At 47.2% G+C, this 18,319-nt stretch overlaps 1 protein-coding gene across 1 annotated transcript in view; it reads left to right on the top strand.

Annotated features, from left to right (window-relative positions):
- The first annotated feature begins 109 nt into the window (after positions 1-109).
- Positions 110-18,319, top strand: part of LOC147151038 (collagen alpha-1(XXV) chain-like) — a 44,690-nt gene continuing 26,480 nt past the window's right edge. Inside the window, exons 1-2 of the mRNA XM_086024581.1 lie at positions 110-537; positions 619-688. Of these exons, the coding sequence (XP_085880707.1) occupies positions 292-537; positions 619-688 (316 nt within the window). The 5' untranslated portion in view covers positions 110-291. The remainder of the gene's footprint in view (positions 538-618; positions 689-18,319) is intronic.

Genomic DNA, 18,319 nt, shown 5'->3' with positions numbered 1-18,319 from the left:
ATTGAATTCAATTGAATGTGCATGTATATGCCACTTGATTTCACGGCTGTCGTCATCCAATGACTGACTGCAGGGTGCCACGAGAGTTTGGGGGCGTGTTGCTGCCATAACGAGGGTGGGGGCGTGTGTGTTTGTGCGTGTGCGTGGAAAAGCTGCGAGTGCCCACGCCGCCTTGACTTACACGCGATTCCTCAGCGCCTCCTCTCACGCATCGCGGACGTCTGAGGTGCAACAAGTTTTGCGGCGGTGTACGTGAACGCCTCGCGACCCTCAACCCGCGCCGTGATTCGGATGGAGCGTGGAGCGTCCGCGGGGAACATGGACGAGAAAGTGGCCCCTCGGCGTCGGTCCGCCAGCGTCATCCAGTCGCTGTGCTCCGTGGCGTCCATCGCCTTCTGCGTGGTGCTCAGCATCCACGCAGCAGACGTCAGGCGCCGGCTGGCGGGCTTGGAGCGCGGCGCGGACGCGTCGACGCACGCCCCAGCCGACGACTTGGATGCGTTGATTGCGCAAAAAGTCAACGAGATGCTCTCCCAGGTGAGAACGAGCCGCGCGCATGCCCGATGCTACTCAATGAAGCCACGCTGACGTCACGATGTTTTAACCCCCCCCCTGCAGCGTTCTTATGAGCAATTCGTCAAGATACGGAGCGCCCGGCAAGCGACACCTGAATGCAACTGTCCTCCAGGTGAGCCACCCGCGGCGCGTGGGAGTGAATGGGAAGTGGTGCGTTCAAGGACGCGGCGGATGTTGGCGCGTGTTTGGCAGCTCCGCTGTGACGGATGCGCGCAGCTGAGATGGAGTGAGCGGCCTAAACATAGACGTGCTGAGTGGCTGGCACACTTGCGATGTTGTTGTGAAACACGGACAACACATGAGCTTCCCGCCTGCCGCCGGTAGATGGAATCATTTGTTCCCTCAGATTTGTGTCCAACACAGTTTCAAGTTCATTTTTGGATTGACAGCTCACACAGTACATACATGCAGCAGTGAACCTTAAGAAAATAAAATAAAATAAAAAAAAATATATATATATACATACAATAAAAGTGTAGAGCCATTATTGGCATTTTTACTTAATTTCTCCGGGAACAATATGCATGCATTTTAAATTTGAAATGCAAGGTGGACCGTTTTCTGCTGGTTTAGCCTTGGCACGCCTCTGTTCTCGAAGGTGCTCGCTCCATTGCAAAATCTTCAGATTTCAAACTTAACCCTTTAAATTCAAAAGTAGCAAAACTGCACCAAGCAGCATTTACAGTATGCCTTTATCTTTAACCAGTTTCAAGCTACAGCCTTTTAAAATTGTGATATCATACAGAAGTCCCAAGTTACTGTGGTAAAAACAAATTCAAGCAAGGCCAGGCAAGTCATGCAATTTTGAGTGTTCCCAATTCATAGTCGCGCTTGTGGACTATCAAATTTCAAATTTATTAGTGTGTGCAAATGGGTAAGTGAGAGTCATTAAGTTCATCGTTTGTCACTTTTGGAAGTTAAGTTGATGGACATTGGTTTACGGGGGCCCTGCCACATCAAATATGGCGGACACACTCACAAACAGAATTACTCAAAGGTAATCTATGTATGGATGTGTATATTTAAATGACGATTGCTTTTTTAATAGAATGCTTTCAAGATTACATTGGCCATAGAATGTAATCTATCGCTTTATTGTCTTCTCAATTAAATGCATAACCAACTTCAAGTTTAGGTCATATTCGACCAGCTATTGATGAGCTAAACTGTTGAGCTAATAGTTATTAGCTTCACAGTTCACATGGCTAGCTTTACCCGCGTCTGTCTTTTTTCAAATTATTATTGATTTTCAAATGGAAACACAATGACTTGTCAAATCACCGAGTTCAAGTCAGTCAAGTCGAGTCATCGATCCCAAATCAAAGTCAAATCGAGTCTTTCAAGTTTGTGCCAAGCAAGTTGCACTGTTCACACGGACATTGAAAAAAAAAAAAAAATTGGGTACTTGACACATGGGCAAAAAAAAAGTGGGTACTTGTCACATGGGCAAAAAAAGCAAACTTGACCTGCAGTTTGAAAATAGTCAAGTCGTCTCAAGAAGACCAATTCAATGCTGAGTGGAGTCTTTGATCATTTTTACTCAAGTGAGTCCCAAGTTCTCAAAATTGGCGACTCGGGTCAAGTCATGTGACTTGAGTTGCCCAACTCTGATGATTAGCAGGTGTGAGGTCACGTTGAGCAGACGCGCGGCGGCGTCAGCCGGCTGCTTCTGCTTAAGACCAGTCACCTCATGAGACGCCTTGAAATTCTCAAGTCGACACGCAATTACGCTTCGATTGCCTCTCCATCGGAATTGAGCGGGCGGTGCTTTCAAGTTCATCCTGATGACTCATCACAAGCTACACTTGCTCTAATTCTCCATTTGAAGGCCAGAAATAGCCTTTCTTCTGTGAAACCGAAAGCGGCGGTAGCGGCTCTTTTGAAAGCGCGGCGCACTTTTCCCGCTTTGCTTTTATGGCGCGTGTGGAACCTGAGGGCAAAATGCTGAATGGAGAGCCGACATACAAAACCAAATATCTGAGAGTGCTTCTTCTCACGTGTTCAACTACATTTACTGTCCTGCTCTGTTGACTTTCCGTGTGGATGCGATTCCACAGCAAAAAAAAAATTTAGTCCTGACTACGGGGACTTATATAGAAACTTTTTTTTTCCAGGCTTGGTGGAGGTCTGTGGTCTTACCAAGTGGCATTCTAGTGTCGCAATAAGTGGTTCCTTTAAGTCCGGTCTTAGTCATGTGACGTGGGCGTCATCGCGCCCCCCCCCTACCTCCCACCCCCCCCCCCCCCCCCACCCTCCGATGCCTCTCTATCCGATCTGGGCTGTGGTTGCAGGGGGTTCAAAGCCACCACAAAAGCCAGCTCACAAACCCTCTGTCTCATCCCACCGGTGCCCTTTGACCCCCGACTGAGACCTCCTTTGAGTTCGCTTCACTAGCCCACACTGCTATCCGCTGACACTTTCAGGCGTTTTTTCCTTTAACGTGCGGAACAGCCGCTCTTTTGTTTTCATACGGGGATTTTTTTTCGGCGCTTTGGCAATCATTTTTTTTTTTCCTCATGGCGTTGAAAAGACACTTTCATTTGAACTGGCGTGATTGTTTCTTGTAACACAAACTCCTCCTCTTTGTTGTGCATCCGATGAGGAAGTCGATTGGCCAAGCAGCCACGCTTATAACGTGACGTCAACGTAAAACGTGCTAGAAGTCGCATGATTTTTGACCGGCCAAATGCTTCGTCCGATTTGTAAAAATCGTAAGCGTACTGTTGTAATTGAAGTGAAAAAACAAGATTTATGTCACATAAATCAGCAAAAAAATCGTAATTGATCCGTATGAACATTGCCAAGTTGTTGTTGCCCTCCAAAAGTATTGGAACGGAAAGGTCAATCCCTTTGTTTTTGTTGTATAACTAAAGACATTTGGGTTTTCACGTCAAAAGATGAATATGAGACAAAAAGTTGAGAATGCCGCTTTTATTTCATGGTATTTACATCTAGTTGTATTAAATAACTCAAGACAAAGCACCTTTTGTCTTGAAGCTACTCACTTTGCAAGTGAGCAAAAGTATTGGAACGGACATTATTGATATTAAAGTAACTTAAAGTGGAAAAACATTTAATATTGGCGGTGGCCTAACCCTTCCTTGCAATAACGGCATCAAGCCTGCGATTCATTGATTTCACCAGACTCTTTCTTTTTTCATTTGAAAAGCTTTTCCAGGCCTTTACTGCAGAACTCTTTCAGTTCTCGTTTATTTCTGGTGGTTTCTCCCGTCAGTTTTCTCTTCAGGAGGCAAAAGGCATGCTCTGTTGGGTTCAGGTCCTTCAACAAATGCAGTTTTCACAGGCGAAACCCAAAGCCCCAAACAAGCACTATCTAATGTTCAAGAAATCGGTCTAAAAGGCAACGCCTGTGCGACTTGAAACACCACCTCAGTCACGCGTTCCAATACTTTTGCTCAAAAGATGATCTCTCCTGAGTTGCCATCTAGATGTAAATGCCATGAAATAAAAGCAGGAATTCACAGCTTTTGTCTCGTACAGTATTTGTCTTCTGATTTAAGATAAGATAAGACAAGAATGCCTTTATTGATCCCACAGTGGGGAAATTTTCAGTGTTACAGCAGCAAAGATATTTGCAGTAACATGTGTATATACACATGTATGTACACACCAACATACATCTACATAAAAAGTATGAGGAACACTCATTTTGGCCTGTACATAGTACAGAGGAAAAATACTCAAAGTAAGTGACAGTGCTGCAGTGCTGTTGTGAAATGTAAGGAACCGCATTGGATAAAAATAAAACTAGACTAACAGTAGTGGGGAATGTTGAGTATTGCACGGTATTACAGTAGTGGGGAATATTGGGTATTGCACGATATGAGCTCAGGTGCAGGACTGCACAATTGCACTAATGTCCGCCAGTTTCAAACCCAAGTCTACAAAAAAACCCCGAAGAGATTGACCTTGCCGTTCCAATAATTTTGATGGGGACTGTACGCGGCACTCCCTGCAGGTCGGCTTCGGCCCGGTGGCAATGTCTTCACGTATTGAATGTGTCAGTCGAGTCATGTCGCTCATTTGGATGTTGTGTACTTAGCGCGCACACGCATTCCAGCTCGGGTCGTGCGCTTGGCCGGGCTCCCGCTCGCTCGCCAAGAAAGCCGGCCCTGTCAAGAGCCAGAGGAGACGAGTGTGTGCTGACGTGTGAAGCGGCGAGGGGGTGGATCCCCGTGGATCTCGGCCTCGTCTGCTGCCGGGTGTAAATATGGCTGCCGCCGCAGCAGGTGCGGTTGAGCCCGCTTTCGCCCCCCTCGACTGCAGGGACAGCGTCCGGGAGGAGTCAATATTTGCGCTCGCCATCAAAGGCGGGCCTGTTTGTGCATGAAAACACAACTTGTGCCGTGTTCCAGGGGATGTGCACTGGAAAATTCATTGTAATAGGGATGTTCGCTACCACTTTTTTCAGACTGACACCCGTAGGAGTATTCAGTGTGTTCACCGGTCCACCAGCTACTGCTGAGGAAGACTTACTTGATGTCAAATTTCTCTTACCTTACATATCGGTGGTTGGTATCAGGAGCTTCCACGAGTACCCGATACCTTAAAATAAAGCTGTTTTCAGCACAGTACCAGTAACTGACATCGGTACCCGCCCATCCCTACATTTTTAATGTAACATATGTAACATTATTTTAAAAAAAAAAATAAAAATTAACTCTTAACAGCTGTTTTCAAGTCAGAGTTCAACCATATTGCCAGCCTTTTTAAAAGCATTTTCAAGAATAAATATTGTGTTCTGACACCATATAAGCACTAGATCTCCGAAAAGAAAGACGAGACTCTCTTCATTCACCAGAAAACTGTTTGTTCCCAGCTGTATCTGTTCTTTAGTAATCAACAGTTTTACCAAAAACTCTCTGAGCAAAAATCTGAGAAAACAAGCTTTGTTTGTTGTTGTTGTTATTAAAAACAAACACGTCAAGCAGAACAGTGACTTTGACGCTGACATTCGCAATCCTTCATCTTCCCTGTAATATTGCCATAGAAAAACTCTGATTAGCTGAAAAGTTTTGGTTAAAATTACGCGCCAATAAGCTCGTACGGACTGAAATTCTCAGGGTTTCTCCAAATCGACGCGTCAAAATGAGTGTAACTTTTCAAACGGACTCACTCGCCCTAAAAACTCCCCTGAAATAGCTCGTTGGAGAGGATTTTCAAAGCGTTTCAAGCACTTAATCCGTGTTTTTTTTTAGAAAATTCCACAAAGACGGCAGCCACTTGTGTTGCTAACTGTAGTAATTCATGCAAAAGAATAATTACGTTATACAGCTCGTGCACAGGATTCAGTAGTTGTCTTACATTAATTGTGCGCTTGCTTTTAAAGAGGGAAATCAACCCAAACCTTTTTTTTTTCAAGAATATGTTCCCAGCAGGCTCACTCGTTGAAACACGGCATTCGGATTAATATTGTGTTCGTGGAATCTGAGTTAAGCAGCAAAATCTACTCTTTTTGTCCATCTCGGGCTGGGGGGCGGGAATTTCGTCACTTCTGTCGACCTTAAATGACATCCCAACTGCTCAGGGCCCAGGTAACAACCAATCACGGCTCAGCTTCAGAAAACAGGTCAGCCGTGATTGGTCGTTACGTGAGCCCTGAACAGTTGTGATGTCATTTTCGGTCGACAGAAGTGACAAAATGGCCGACCCCGATGATGGCTAAAAATGGGTGGATTAACTCTTATTCCACAAACGCAATGTTTATCAGAATGCCTTGTTTCAACTAGTGGGCTTGCATGGAACACATTCTTGAAAAAAATATGTTTGCGTTGACTTCCGCTTCAAGGCAACATTGCCACTTTCACACACTGTTTGCTCAGTGAATGTTGTCGTTGACTGCACGTGTGTTTGCAGTCCATCCACCACAAGCCATAATCCTCTTCACCTTTTTAACAACGTGCTCCACTCTCCTGTCTGTGTACTCTTGGCAAGTGTGTGGAAAAACACTCGCAAGGCTTTGCTGGGATTTGCGTCGCCTCATGCGGTCGGCTCATTGAAACCATCCGTTCGCCGGGCGTTTCTGTAAATTTGCTGAAGGAGATGCAGCATCTGGACAGCGGGACGCCTCTGCTTGAATGCGCCGTGAAAGATGACAGTATGCAGGATTCCCAAAGCAGACAGCCAATGGTAGAGCGCAAATGAGCCACATCACACATTAGCGGGCGTCTTGCAGTAAACAAGCCGAGAGCGCCACGTCCTTTTTATAGCCCGCTAACTTGCTTCCGTCGCAGTCCCCCGAGAGGCCGCCCGCATGCCGCACGACGGGGAGCGAGGAAGTCGGCGCGTTTCATTAAGTGACGGTCCCGGAAACAACGCCGGCTCTGTCGGGGGGGGGGGGAGAAATGACACTTGGAAAGAATAATGTGCCAGACGCTTGTGGCGGAGTGTGCGAGGCCAGGCGTCCCGCTGCGGCCTCTCGCAGTTTGCATTTGAAAGCAAAGATTCTCAGAAGTCAAAAACAGGAAGTTTGTCACTCTATAGCTAGATAAACTGCAACGTCTCGATCGCATTAAATTCGAGTTCCCTGCTTGCGTTTGACAATATGATCGGTCCACTTTTCTAAAGGAGGCTGTTATCACCCATTTAGGAGCATTTCCCGCCAAATAATGACATTTTACGATGTGTCGACACTGTGGTTGAGTCTGTTTAGGCTTGAAGGCATAAAAGCGCTTTTGTTCACGCTCGGCAGAAGTTACAACTTCCTCACGGTCGCGTTGATTTCATGTTGGCGCAAAACAATAACAACGTATTAGCTTTGCTTTTTTTCGTATCCGGCGTTTGGGGAAAGCTTTATGGAATGCGCGATTATTATCATTAGCACCGAGTCGTACCACAAACGGTGTCCAACGGCAGTGAATTACGCCACGGGGGCCGCAGATGGTAATTGAATTCCCACAGACAGGTGCGTGTCTGCAGCACCTCCGCAAAGGGTGGGGCGGGGGTCTTCTGGGGGAGGCGAGGAATTGATATTAGCGAAGGTGAGAATGTTGAAGATCTGCTCCGAGACAGCGGCGGCGAAACAGAAAACAGATGACGCCGTTTAGATGGAAGGGGGGGAGGGGGGGCTTTTGCGCTGGGCTGTGGCAGGGCGCTGAAAGGCCTCCTTCTGTTCTTTGTCTGTGTTTACCCTCGAGGGGGGGTCACTAGGTTATGGCTACCAGGATCTGCTCGATGCGCTTCGGACTATGGCCTCGCCACCTGTAAACGCATCCCTCAAAATATCATCTGGCCTTGCAAGTCGCACTTTGGGGCTTTCACAGTCCTGGTTAAAACTTGCCCAAATCTTAAGATAAGATAAGATAAGATAAGATTGGAGGAAAAAAAATTGGAATTCAGCCCAATATCTGATTTCTGATTGATTTAGCTGTGAAGGCATTTGTGTCTTTGCATATTAATGAATTATATTTATAGTTGAAGTGGTAGTGCCCATACTCAGATCCCCCGACTATGATTTTTTTTTTTTCTGAAAATATAATTGCAGGCCATGTCAAAAGTTATTTTTAGCATTCGCCGCAGGCAGCTAAAAAAAATGGACAACGGGCTGTAAAAGGACCCCGGCCGCAGTTTGGACACCTCTGCTTTAAGCGCAAATAGAATATCGTCACTGTCATATAAAAAACACTTATGTCCAATTTTGGAAAAAAAATGTGAATTATCACATTAATGCAATGTCTGTAACGCGGAAACACCATTCACGTAAAAATAAGAAAATGTAAAATAATGGACAAAGTGTTTTTCACAGGACAGCGACAATATGCTCGACAAAGTAGCATCCATTATTCCAGGTGGTCGAGTCGCTATTTAATTGCAGCCGTGCAGGCAGCGTCCGAGCCTCCGAGACGGACGTCTGATCGCGTTTTGACGACTCCCCCGAGCTTTCCTATCAGTCGACACCCTGCCAAACCCTTGAGGCTCTCGTAGAGATGCCGCAGATACCGCTTCATGACGTCAGTGGTGACAAACAAAAAACAGCGGCGGTGGCCGCGCTCTTGTTTACGGTCGGGGTCCCTCGGAGTGGACAAGGCCTTTGACCTCGGGGAACTTTTGTCTGACTTGGGAGGCAGCCCACCGAACGACACGCGGGACTAAAATAAAAACATCAGAGAGGAAACTTGAGATTTCAGCCCATCTGTTGTGACGCTCACACTTACACTACGGAGAGATGTCGACTAGTATTCAAACCGAGACCATTTCAACTGGACCTTGACGAATTGGTGCAAAACCAGCATCGCGTTTGACAGCGCTCGCAACTTTTTTCTATTTTCTTTGTTGGGGTGGCATGCGAGTGCGGATATTAGTCTCCTACTGCCTTTAAATCCCCCGAGGCAACCTCGGTGAACTCACCGCACTCCATCATTTCACTGTCAAATTAGTACTTTTATAACTGACTTCTTTGAGCCAGGACACACACACACACACACATACATCACGGTCTTGAAATGGCCTTAAATGGGCCAACTCCGAAGGGAGGCCGGTGTTTCCGTCTGGTCCCGAGTGTCGTTGCTTGTAACGGACATGTTATTTTGGCTAAAAAAAACCGTGGTGGTACAAAAAAGTTGGCCCAGGCGCATGCACGAGTGGTTCCTGCAGCGTGTCTTGTGGCTGCAGGGACAGTCCAGCAGTTTTCTCACCTCCGAGCCAAAACACACTTTGGTGCCATGGGACTGATGGACGCCAATTGCCGGGCAACGTTTCCTCCAGTTTGAAGGCTTGCGGTGAAATCTTTACAATGTGGAAACTAAGGCGGCGTGGTGTAATCCGTACCCCTGTTGTGAGTCGAAAACCCACCGTCCTTTGCTCGAAGATGGCGCGTGGTAACTTTTTACGGTCTGGCAGCTGCTCCGGGGGTGCCATAGTAAAGCGTAATCCGAGATCTGATCGTGGAGTTGTGATTGGTGACAATCGTAAAGTCAAACCGGAACGGCGGGCTTTTGCTGTGGCCGATCCACCGGTTGGGAATTTTGAGATAATAATGAAAGGGATCAATACGAAAATGGACATTATGAAGCGATTCGGGTCAGTCAGCAGCGCTTTTCTCTCAAATCAGTCAGGATGATTGACGGGTTGAACAGTCACCAATCAGGCGTCCCACAATAAATGCGACCGCCTGTTCACAATAGGCCACAACAACTGGGATTACCGGTCCCAAATGCAAATATATCACATATCGCATTACTCGTTTAACGACGGCGTCCTTGCTTGATTTTCTCGGCTTTAATCTTGTGTTTGATATTGTTCAGTTCACAATTTGGTTGCGTAGCGCTGCTTGACACGAGTTTCAACTTGTTTAAAAAGGACATTCCGCGTCCCTAAATTGAGAAAAGATTTCCAAAGGCCGTCCGCCGATGAGGAATGGACAGCTGGGAACACGCGAGCCGCAAACAGTAGCCCCGTGTCTCCTCATCCTGTTTAAGCAAGCCGAACGCTACAGTCCAAGTTAAGCCATGATACGATTATATTGGCTGCTAATCTGACCGTGTCGGCGGACGTGCGAAGGTTTTAATGTAGGAAAACACCGTACTACGCTGTCTGGGATACATGATCTTAACTTGAAACTAGGGCAGATTATTCATTATCCTATGATGGTTTACAACCAAAAAAAAAAACATTTGTGGATGTTCCCTTGCAAAACATACATCTGAAATTACAAGATGTCCACTGTACTGTATATGCGCCACGTAATTGGGTTGCGCGTTTCCACGCCAAGTGGCATCATTCCACTGTGAAAGCAAATCCTCATGCGAAGTGTTCGGCATTGCACAAATATTGATATCCCGGACTGTTAAATTGATCCCGAGGGAGCTTTCACGCACGTTGTAACAAGGTCAGATCGATCCTGCGCTACCCACTCGCACATTTTGTTGGGACGTAAGAGACAAAATAAACAAGTTTCTTGCTTAGTTTGGGGGGGGGGGGGGGGGGGGGAATGACAATACTGATGCCCACTTTACGCTTCAAATGCTGTTTCAGGTGGAGCAGCGTGTTCATACTGTGAGCTTGCTTGAGGCTTACGTTACAGGCGGCCGCCCACCCACATTTCCTGGCAGCTTCAGGTGTCCAAACTCAAAAGGATGCCAACCCTGAACGCAAGCCCTCGCCCAGAGGCTTAGTAAAAAAAAAAAAAAAAAAAGAATAATAAATGAATAAATCTTTCGCAGAAAAATCCGTTTACGAGTGCCACTTAACAATTACGCCGCCGCCTTCGGATAGGAAGGGGAGGAGATGCCTCATTAAATGCTGGAAAATATGCGTGCGCATAAATAACATTTCTAACGACGAATGTGGGATATTGTCTCGTGATAGCTTCCTCTCGTGTTTACAACTCACTCAACATGCGGTCCTCCATCCTTAATTGCAGATTTTTTTTTTTTCATTTCCGAATCACTTGGCCTAGTTGTTGGGCATCGCTCATTCGGATTTTGATCACCATGGCAACACGCCGATGTGAAAAAGACCAGTGAAAGGCCGACATTGTCCGCGTTCCAATCTTTGGTCCCATTGTGTGAAGACGTGTTTGACGGCGGAGGGTCCGGCTTGTCATGTCTGTGAGGCAGCGTGTTTGTTGATTGACGACGGGATGCCTTTATGAGCGCCCCGTTCTAGTTTTATCGGCCGGCGCGGCGGCTCCTCTCTTTTACAGGATCCTCCGAGTAGTCGCCTGGGGTGAGGGATGGTGACAGCTGTCATGTTTTCAGACATGCCGGTGGTGTGGGAATGTTGGCGGGGCTTCCGGTCTAGTGCCGTCTGCGATGTTATGAAACTGGAGCCACGTTTGAGTTCGCATCACTGTGCCCTTATGTCGCTGCTCCGGCCTCGTATAAATGCGAAGAATAGCATCCCTCTTGTTGCCGCGGCAACCCCGGATCAGCCATCCCAACTCAACATTTCTTTTCGCTGATACACCGTTCATGATCGTGCGTGGCACTTGTAAAAACTGCACCAGGAGCTCGAGTTTCATTTGAAAATAATAACATAAAAAATAGAAGGTTTAACTACGAAAAGCGTCAGCACACGATTTGGGGGTAGGACCTTGTGGGTTCTCGCCAAAACCTTTTATTGTGTCCACCACAAGAGAAGCGGGATGGTTTTTTTGTTGTTTTTTTTTCAATTTGGTTAATCACAGAATAATTTGGTAGACCAAGGCAAATGTGGTTCCTCTTGGCCAGCGGAGTTCATTTTTTTCGTTTCTCTAACCAACATCAGTGCTATTGTTTGCTTTTAACTCATTCACTGCCATTGACGGATTTACTTGTCTTTTCACGGTCCAGTCATTTTTCAATTTTTTTTCAAACGTCAGGGTAAACGAGGGTCTGAAAATGTCTGGCAGTGGAATGAGTTAATTATGTGGCAAGTGGCGGCCATCTTTGTGGAATTTTCAGAAATACGATGAATGAGCACCTCAAAGGCATTGAGAAGCCTCCATAACAAATAAGTTCAGGATGGATGACTGCAGTGCATTCATCTCGTGATGATGCCACCTTATTTTTTGCCCAAGAAGCCGCCTCCCCCTCCGCCTCTGAATTCAGTCACCCTCATCTTTTTCATCTTCGCCGCCGCCGAGAACTCCTTGATTTACGAGCCGACGGGCTTGTGTTACTGCCGCTCTTCCTGGATGCGCATCGCAGGCGCCGAGAGCGTCGGGACGGATGCTCGGCACGCTGAGTCGGCCGTTCTTCGCACCTGTTATTTAGTGCCGCCATAAACTGCTTTTAATCGTCTACTCCATGGAATTCTTACCTTGCCGAATCCGCAAGAGTGCATCGCTCACCTGTCACGTGCTGCGCTGACAATGAGAGCGCAGATGATATTAAAAGTGGTCGATCATAATGGACCAGCCAGGATCCTTTTCTCATCCACAATGGTATCACTCAGAAATAATGTATGCTAACTTGATTCAAACCACTTGATCACTTGCTTTCAGCAAAAAAAAAAAAAAAAAAAAAAAAAAAGACCTTGCGCCGCAAACGGACGTTTATTATTGTTCAATTGCACTTGTCAAGCTTCCACTTGTGTGGCCCTTTGTGCCTTCCAGTTCTGCAAAAACAAACACGATGTCTCCTTGGCAAGTGGCTCCCTTGATCAGCTAAATAAAGAGCAGCGGCGGCAGGCGCACTTGTTATTCTAGTTGGAGAGGAACCCTAAGTTTTGTTTTTACGAAGAATTTCAAGTATGGGCTCTTCCTGCTCGCAAATGAGCTCCCGGTGGAGCAGCCGTGCGGACGGGCTTTGTAGCGTGCTCATTTTACAGGTGATGCTTCGCAACATAAATACTCGGGCTTCGCCATGCGCCAAGGCTTTTGTTCTAATTAACGATATTTGGATCGCCCACTGCGACACTCCGAACATTTTCCAGGAGAGCTGAGGGTGACGATGAAGTGTTTACATTTCGCTGCACTTTCAAGTTATTTTTTAGTCCCAAACCCTCCCTCTGATAACGGGCTGATTTGCTGACGGAACCGTGGCCAGCCAAGTAGGTACTGCGCCATGGGGGAAAAAAAAAAAAAAAAAAAAAAGAGGGGCCTAATTTTAGTTAGCACAATTTGCGCCTTTGTCTCAAGCTGTTCGTCACTTGATTTTTAATTTGACGAGGACGCGGCATGAAGTTTTAATCAAGGCAAACAAAGGTCTTAAGAGCCTCTCCGGGCTGTTTTTAAATAATTCCAGACCACAATAATAGAGCGTGAACTGACGTGAACCGTCAGAGTGGCATTTAGTCAGAGTCACTTCCAGGGTTGTTTTGCTCATTACTTCTTTTGCACGCGCTTCCTCACGTTTGCACCTCATCCGAGATGCTCCAGGCCTTCATCCGCGAGAAGGCAAACAAAAGCATTCGTCCTCGCGCCTGATTTACGAGCGTACCAACGGGCCCACCAAAGTGGTACTGAAAATGGGAGCGACAATTTGGAGCTGGAGCCGTGCGAGCCATCGGGTCGGAACACCGCAGAGGAAGCGGACCTTTGATTGACGACTTTTCGGCTCCCACGAGCGACGGCGGCCGCTGAAGTTAGTGCGTAACGATCGAAGGCCAGGGTGTAAATCACGCCGTCGCCCCTTGCATGTGGCCCGGGGGCCTTTAGGCAGAGGGCGCTCCAATTACCGACTCTGTCACCAAACTTTGATGAAAGACCTTTTTTTGTGTGCATGTGCAAACGCATCCACTGAGGGAGGTCAGCGGCTCTATTTAACATCCAAAACAAGCGTGCGCTGTCTCTGTTTTTGTCACCTTTTTCTGCTTATGGGAACGGCTGCTATGATTAAAACCAGTAGGCCTGCAAAGTGCTATAATTGATGCCAGAGAACAAAACACACGAATGATGTGACACAACTGAATTGCAGTCAACTTGTAGGCATGTCATTAAAGTTGGCATTTACTTGTCTGCATTCGATACATTTTACAATCCTGGCAAGGTGTGCAAAATGCTTCGTTGTAGATGCCAAGAGGGGGGGAAATGAGGCCAAAGTCAGCTTGAGGGGGGAAAAAAAATGAAAAAAACTCCTTAATGGATCCCAAGTATGGCGGGCGTACCCATCATAAACACGCAACAATATGAAATCATGAGCTTGATGGTCTTCTTTAAAGCCATTTGGCCTGTTCAAATGAAATAAGTAAACATTTGTCATGAACATGAGCTTCTCTAGTGGTTTTGTGGGTCCAATATTGGAACGTTTTTTGTTGAGCTTTTTAAGACAACAATGAAAGATAGACGGTACACTACTACACTTTGTCATCATTTTATGGTCAGGGCCTTTTATGAATCTTTATGGAGGCACTTTAGTGGTCAAATGACATCTATAAACGAAGTCAAATGTCTTATTCATTTAAGGCCAGCTGAGGCATGGCATATTGACAATGAGCTCGCACGGTGCAAGTCAGAGACTAATTTGCAGAGCTGCGCATTTGGCCTATGCGACGGACCGGTCCGCCTATGACGGACGCCCGTTTTGCAGGCGATAAGCGATAGACGGGGGAAAAAATAGTCGGACTAAGCATAGTCGGAAGCCAATTTTTTCGTCTTCCCCCACTGGGCGATATTTGAAACGAAAGACTCGCAATGGCATGGAAGCCTCACCGCGGCCAGACTAAACTCATTTTAATGCAGCGAGGCTCGAGGTCCTCAAAGGTGCATAAAGACCCAAAAAGGTACTTAAATGTGCTAAAGGAGACGCGTATAGTCCGGCCGCGGTGAGGAAATATCGCTCCGCGGGGGTAGTGATTATTATTATTTGCTTCGGCTGGACAAAAAGGCGGAAAGACGGATGGGAAGGAGACCCCGGCGGTAGGCGATAAACAGACCTCAAAGTTTTAGTAAATGCTCAGCTTTGATCATATGTGTTTGATTATCTGTGTTACCGGCATTTTTAAGAAGAGTTCCAGCAGAGCCTGAAATCTCCCATACATCAATTCCTCCTGATTTCACATCATGTGGTCCAAAGCCTCGTCTTCCCGTCTTTCATTGTCTGGATCCTCGCATTGGCCGACCTCCCCCTGGTGTTCTTTAGTGTCAGGGCCAACGAGGACGTTCCTTTGACTGAGTCGAGTCATGCGGCATGACGCCGGAACTGACTGACTCATGCGCTGGCTGAAAAAGAGGCCAAGGTTAAAGCAACCTTACATTCCCGACGCCGCTCTTAAGATAGGATGATGGCTCTTGTCTCTTTTGATTGTCTGATGCTCCCTGTTCATATTAAAGTACTGTGCCTTTCCTTTTTGATGCATTAGCTCTTAAGTTCATGAATGAATAACTGCTCGATAACTATAGTCACGCATGTATGGTATAATTCGCTCTTATGCTTCGGGGGCTTAGTGTTTTGGTCGTCAATATGTGTTTCTAAGCGCAGCGTCCCGGTGAAAAGTAGTTGGCGCTTGAAAGAATGCACAGTGGGATGTGATCACGGTGCGGAAGCCAGAGGTCGCAGGTCATCACTCTCAAATAGCTCCCCAGCCGGGGATACGAGCGGCCCGGCGGCTCGCGAGGCTTTGAAACGGGACCCGCGTATTCTGGACCAGGGTGTCGGCGTGCCGAGACCGGCCGGCAGATCCCAGTTGTCGCGTCAGGTGTCGGCTATTTTGGAGACGACGAAGGACGAGCTTGCGGGTGTGCCGCAGAGGAAACGACAGCCCCGGCTCGTTTTGCGTCTGCAAGTGTACGCCGGGGATTTGTGACATCGTGCGGTATGAGCGGATGAAGAGAAGTCGCTTTTGTTCAACATTCGCAGAGGTAGCGGTGGAGAACACCTCGCGTGTGTCTTGAGGCCTCCGCGCTACATGTGTTCATAAGGAACAAAAGAACAAGCTTCCTTTTCCCTCTTCAAAGGGGGCAGAATCAATTATTATCAAATGTTCCTCAGAGAAGAATCGTTAACCTTTCGATGCATTAATGTTTCATTGCCCACTGTGATTGGGCAAGCAAAAGCAGTACCCCCGTGGTGGTTAATGGAAATAAAAAGGCTGCCATTATTCTTCTGGGTCCACTCACCAATCAGATTTATCAGAGGTGATGCCGATGGGGGAGAAAAAAGGGTGCTTTAATGAATGCCTCCAAGATGCAGGCAGGTTCTCATGGATTATTCACGTTAAGAGGCTGGGCTGCTAATTGCTGATCTGCTGAATGCTCACAGATGTCCTGCAGACATGTTGATTCAAGGGACGCTTGATTAGGTACATGATGGGGATGGTTTTTTTTAGCTTTCGGACGTCTCCAAACGGGATAACCCTCTGAACTTCGCTCGCGCCGAGGTCAAATACGAGCCAAAGGTTCATCAGAAAAGGTTGTGGGTTTCCCCCCCCCCCGCAATATCCGCCACACCACCCCCCGTCTGTTTTGGGGGGCTCATTAGCAAGCAACTCTGATTTCCAGGCCAAGTCAGTCATGCAGACAAGCAAACGTTCAAAACTAAAAAGGGGCTTTGTCGCCACTGATGATTAGAAAGGCCACGCCGTCCAAAATTCAGAGCGACGGAATGCTCATTTTGCTGAGGGAAGACACTTGGACAGTGTTGCTTTATTCACCAGTGAAATGTTTCCCTAGAGAAACGATTAATGAAACGCACACAGCGGCGAAACAACACTGCAAATGTGTAAAGTTCTTGACATGAAGAAGGAAAAACCAGGAGCAGATGTGGACAATGTCATCCGACAGTTTAGCATGCATTGCAAATTTAAAGTTCTCCAATGCAACTTTGGGGGAACCCGGATACAGAACTTATCTCAAGATAAGATGTTATGGCGTTATTAGCAGTTGGATTACATAATTCGGCCTGACTTCATTAGCATCTGACCATTGTCTTTGTGTTTATCTCTGTAGCGTATAAATAAAGCTTGGGAGCTAAGAAGTTGAACTTCACTTACTTCTGCTCGGAGTTTTTAGCTCCACTTAGCAAAACAGTCTTTTGGCTTTGTGTTTGATGAAAGTTTTCCATTGAAGAACTGTACTTGGATAAATAAAAGACAGCGTCATTGTTTCTTTGGCGGAGACCATAAGATACCATTGGGACGTATATGTGCCCATTTGAAATTCCTGGAAATCATAGCCATCCTTCGCTCTTGGCTCACTTCGGCAGGGTGTCCGCTCACACTTGACGCCACCCTTTGCGATTCATTAAACGCTTCTTGGTGACCCAGTGAGGTTTTTGCGGGAGGAAACCCAAACCGCAGGCATCCCCACCAGCCGTTCCCATCAACCCTTCCCGATCGGAGATGAGAGAGAAAGCGCTCTCGCTGACATGCTCCGGTGGCTTTCCCTACTTTTTCCCTCCCTGCGTGCTAAAATCGCACTTATAGTCTATAATGACAAGACACTGCTGCCCACAAAAGAAAATGCAAAAGCTCCCTCCAACTATGCTAATGCGACGGTGACGAAAATGGCGCAAGCATCTTTTCTCCCAGGATGGGCTTTGACTTTTTCACGCGTCTTTGACGAGTGAACGTGTCACGCTACGAGAAAGCCGAGCAGCCAAGCGGCAAAGTTGTTTGCCAGGGTCCGTCTAATCTGGTCGAAACCCAATCTTGGACCCCCTTTGCCACTTCAGACCTGCCGCTTGTGGTCGGCATTCCGCCTGTCCAAAGAAATGTGCGTTGTTGCCTCGTCTTTACTCTTGCAAACAACACACATCAGACACCAGCTGGGGGACTGTTAACAACCAAGCAACACCGGTCTGACGGTGAACAGCTCGGCGATGGATTCATTTTGGTGTCTCGCCGCATCGGCCGCAGAAGTTCACGCCTCTCGGTTGGCACTTAACCCCGGTATCGCATTTCCTCGCCAGACACTCTAGCCTCATCGGGCCACACAATTAGCCCGGAGGCCTGCTCCTGTAAGTCTACAGGCAGCATCTGCTTGGACTCCTTTGGGACGCGGGCTTACGCTAATGAAGCTGGAAACCATTCGTGTTACTTTTCCAAGTTGGCAGCATACCTCCGACCGCTTCTCAGAGCCTCCTTGTTGTTTCCCCATGTGTGTTTATATTCCGCATCTCATTCGGAGGGATGTTCGTCATTCCCGTGCAAGCGAATCCTCTCCGCTTTGCCAAAATCCCCCCTTGTTCTTCACACTCTTGTGCTGTGTGGTCTCGTAATGTCCCAACAATCCGCCCCCGACCCCGAAGCTCCGCCTGCCAGAGTGTGAAAAGTTGCGAGCGGAAAGCGTTTTCATTTCAGCGGCAATAATCGAGCCGCGTTCATGGCGGGGAGAGACCCTCAACCCCCGTTCGTTATGAAATAA

This window comes from Filicampus tigris, chromosome 2 (genome assembly GCF_054856515.1).
Source record: "Filicampus tigris isolate MCC_2025a chromosome 2, RoL_Ftig_1.0, whole genome shotgun sequence".
NCBI classification, from domain to species: domain Eukaryota; kingdom Metazoa; phylum Chordata; class Actinopteri; order Syngnathiformes; family Syngnathidae; genus Filicampus; species Filicampus tigris.
This window is presented reverse-complemented; position numbering and strand designations above follow the sequence as displayed.